General features: G+C 37.3%; 1 protein-coding gene across 1 annotated transcript; it reads left to right on the top strand.

The window, feature by feature from the left end:
* Positions 1-1,527: 1,527 nt before the first annotated feature.
* Positions 1,528-3,173, top strand: LOC139890020 (uncharacterized). The gene is made up of 2 exons (XM_071872925.1): positions 1,528-2,322; positions 2,436-3,173. Exons 1-2 carry the CDS (start codon positions 1,528-1,530, stop codon positions 3,171-3,173), a joined length of 1,533 nt encoding a protein of 510 aa, XP_071729026.1.
* The last annotated feature ends 923 nt before the right edge of the window (positions 3,174-4,096 follow it).

The raw sequence follows: 4,096 nt of genomic DNA on the forward strand, positions 1-4,096 counted from the left end.
AATTCATGATTTGTAATGAGAATTGATTTATGATTTATGAATTGATTAAGTAATTATTTAATGTAAGTTTATTGATCTTTATTATTACAAGACAAGTTATTGTGATTTCATAATTGTTCTAAGTCCACATAGTGTTAATTTAGTTAGGGATAAAGACATTTGTATAAATTGCATAACTTGTGCTCATGATAATGTTTTTAATGAACCTAAGAACTCATGTCTATGTGACTTAAACGAAGCTTGATAAACATAGTGCTTGTTTGAATGAATTATACCAATTGGGATTTGGAAGGGATAAAGTTCTTTACATATTGATCACAACACATCACTTTTAATTACTAGTTTCAAGCTCTTTTCTTAAACTTCATAAAGTTTAAGTCTTTTTCATTTAAAGTCTTTTAATTAGTTTGAATTTAGTTTTAAATTGCAAAACCAACTCCTGAAAATTGCTTGCTTTTAACCACAATCTCCCGTGGAACGAACCTTACTTGCCCTAACTAGTTTAAGGTAATTAAGTTATTTTTGGTTGGCCCTTCGACACCGATCAAATTTTGGTGCCGCTGCCGGGGAGTGTGCGCTTGATTGCAAGCTCTTATTTTTAATTGTTTTCTTTTAAATTTTGAAAAAGTCATAAAAATTATTAAACTTGAAAAATCCAAAAATATTTTCTTTTTGTATTTTGTTTACTTTGTTTACTTTAGTGCTTTCTTATTTTGTTCGACTTTACGCGTGGTATCTTTTGTTTTTGTGCTCGCAGGTTAGTGTTTGCAAACTCTAACGATGGCGGAAGGAGACACACGTGGGGTGGATTCGTACTACCAACCGGGTGATTACGAAGATCACTCGCCAATTGTTTATCCCGCTCCGAATGCGGATAACAACAGAAGATTTGAGGTTCGCCCTCAATTGATTTCTATTTTGCCAAACTACCGAGGTATGGCAACGGAAGAACCTTATGAGCATATCACCGAGTTCAATGAGATTTGTGCTACAAAATAGGTAAACGGATTCACGGATGAAGAGGTACGCCTTCGCCTATTTCCTTATTCTTTAAAAGATAAAGCAAAACGTTGGTTTTTGTCTTTACCCACCCGGAGTATCACTACTTGGGCGGTGATGAAAAAGAAATTCCTTGAGGAATTCTACCCGATAAGTAAAACTTCGGATATGCATATGCAAATAAAATCTTTTAGACAATTTCCAGGTGAACTTTTTCATGAAGCATACGAACGTCTGAAGGAATTACTTCGATCTTGTCCTCGCCATGAAATACAGAAATGGGAGCTTGTTAAAGTTTTTTATGATGGTCTTGACTCACAAAATAGACAATTCCTATTAGCGGCTAGTGGTGGTGTGTTTATGACCTGAAGTAGTGAGGATGAGTGGGCATTTTTCGAGCAATTGAGCAAGGGTTCAAAAACTCAAGCTTCGGTTGCACGGCAAACTCACAATCCTTCCCATGTTAACCACGTTTCTAACCCGGGAGGTTTGACTAGGAATTTAGAACAAGAATTAGATGAGATAAAGATGTTTCTTCCCATGTTTAACAACCCGAACCAGGGTGGTAGTGTTAATTCTGTGCAGGTTCGGGATGTGTGCTCAAATAGTGGATATCCATCTCATTATGCAAACGGTTGCAAAAAGGGGATAACATTAGGGATGGATGAGCAAGTGAACGAGATTCAAGGGCGAAAATATGATCCATATTCCAATACCTACAACCAAAGATGGAGAAATCTTCCAAACTTTAGCTCGGACAACAACCAATTCCAAAGGCAAAACCAAAACTTGTCTCAAAATAATCAACAAAGTCAATCCTCAAGCACGGATGCTAGGATGGAGTCATTCATGGAAGAGATGAAGAAGACTTTGGAAATTCAAAATAAGTCAATTGCGACATTGGGTAAGCAAATTGGTCAAGTGGCGGAGGAAAAGGCAACACGAGAATCAAATACAATTCCGAGTTATACATTGCTTAACCCGAATCATGAATCACAAGGAAGAGGACATGAAGTGAACATGGTGGGCACTTTAAGAAATGGAAAGGCATATGATAATAAGGTAAAAATGCCCAGGAAATTTGAAATCAAGTATGGTCCAGGTAAGTCTCCTACTTTACATGATTTGAGTAATAATGCTAATGAAGTTCCGGTGGATTTTGGGGTTGGGTTAAATGTTGAAAAACCGGTAGTTGAAAAGTTTGAGGAAACGGATATGGAGCCTGACACTATTCCATTTCCTAAGGCTTTGGAGTCCCCTCACCAATTCCCTTATGGGAAAAAGGGACCAAAAACAGATGATATGTGGGAAACGTTTAAACAAGTAAAAATCAATATTCCACTTATTGATGCAATCAAACAAATTCCTGCATATGCTAAGTTTTTAAAAGATTTGTGTGTTCAAAAACGGAAACTCAATGCATCATTGCCCAAAAGGTAAAATTAACTGAAAAAGTGAGTGCGGTCATTTCTGGTTCACTTCCACCGAAGTTTAAGGACCCGGGGACACCATTAATTTCGGTTGCGGTGGGTAATGCTAATGTCAAAAAGGCTTTATTGGATTTGGGGGCTAGTATTAACATACTTCCATCAAGTTTTGTTGACCGGTACGAGTTGAGAACTTTAAAACAAACTGATATTCTCATCCAACTTGCGGATCGGTCAATGAGAACTCCAAGGGGTATGTTAGAGAATGTGATCGTGAAAGTTGAGGACTTTTATTACCCCGTAGATTTTATAGTCATGGATATTGAGACCACTTTTAGGGAGACCCAACCAACGATCATTCTTGGTCGTCCATTTTTGGCCACAATTGATGCTCTTATCAATTGTAGAACTGGGGTTATGGACATTTCTTTTGGTAATAAGAGATCACGGATTAATATCTTTAATTCATTACATACACCGAATGTCCAGGATTGTTTTGTGTTGGAAACTAACCATGAACAGGTTCAAAAATATGCACCGGATGTGAAAGAGATAGAGGATGTAAGAAAATTTAGTGAAGAGAGTATGACGAGTGAATTCATGGAATCTCAAATAAGAACTAATGCAGAAATTTTGATGAGTCAACAAGATTCGATCCAAAATCTTGAGCGCGAGTTGAAAAATCTGAGACAAGTTCTTGAAACCAAGTTGAGTTCGTCTATTACTACCACTTGTTCATTGCCGTGAAGGAAACCCTAATGGCAGTATCCACATTTGTTGGGGTAGATGAAAAAGTTTCTAAATGTGAAGAGGATGAACAATTGGTAACTCTGAAGACGATTAAGCAAGTATCTAGTGATAATAAAATGACGAATATGTGTGTTCGGAATGGGTTTGTTGGTGCACTTGAAGAATCTAAAGAGTCCGATGGGAAGGTAGTCAAAGTAATGGGAGGAACCGTAGAAAAACTTGTTGAAAGGTTTGGAGGTCAGAAGATAAAAATGTATAAGAATGTAAAGGTGAATCCTCAATTTGATTATGAGGTGTCTTCCAAATTAGAGGATCTTGAAAAGCATAAGTGTGGGGGAGATAATGTAAACCCCCCACATAGTTCTGTGAGGCATGATAGTGAGTGTAAGGAATATGGGGATGACCAGGTGATTGATCGTTCTATGAGGAAATTACATATAAGGGTCCATGATGCTAAGATTAGAGGAGACAAAAGTTTGAGTAACCGTCTTGTGTGTAACTTGTCTCCTAAAGAAAAAGATAAATTATTTGAGTTAATGCAAGTCGCTAAGGAAGATGATGCATGGTTGAAGTCTAAGTTGAGAAAAGTTAGAGTTAATGAAGATTCTCACAAAGCGAGAGAAGGAGGAATCTTCTACAGTCCCGGAATTAGCTGAGGTAGAGAACGAGTCACGTGCACGACTCAGGAATAAAAACTGCACGAACTATGTGTAGAGTTTGTAAGTCTCCTTTATTATAATTTTACTTTATTTCTAATTTATTTATTTAGTTAAATGAACTTTGTGGGTATGTTCACTGCAAGTCCTCACGAGACAAAACTCGTCCACCTGAGGGAATCAGGTGGTTTAAAGGCTTCTTGCACATGCTAAGTGCAAGCGGGATCCCTACGAAAGTGGGCTAGTTAGATTTTATGTTTTCTT

The sequence above is a fragment of the Rutidosis leptorrhynchoides genome, chromosome 2 (genome assembly GCF_046630445.1).
Source record: "Rutidosis leptorrhynchoides isolate AG116_Rl617_1_P2 chromosome 2, CSIRO_AGI_Rlap_v1, whole genome shotgun sequence".
In the NCBI taxonomy this organism is placed as follows: Eukaryota; Viridiplantae; Streptophyta; class Magnoliopsida; order Asterales; family Asteraceae; genus Rutidosis; species Rutidosis leptorrhynchoides.

Excerpts from the sequence above, each read along its gene's own strand:
- LOC139890020 (XM_071872925.1), top strand. The coding sequence starts at position 1,528 with ATGTTTCTTCCCATGTTTAACAACCCGAACCAGGGTGGTAGTGTTAAT. Across the intron at positions 2,323-2,435 it reads TGTGGGAAACGTTTAAACAA|GTAAAATTAACTGAAAAAGT; the intron begins GTAAAAATCAAT and ends ATTGCCCAAAAG.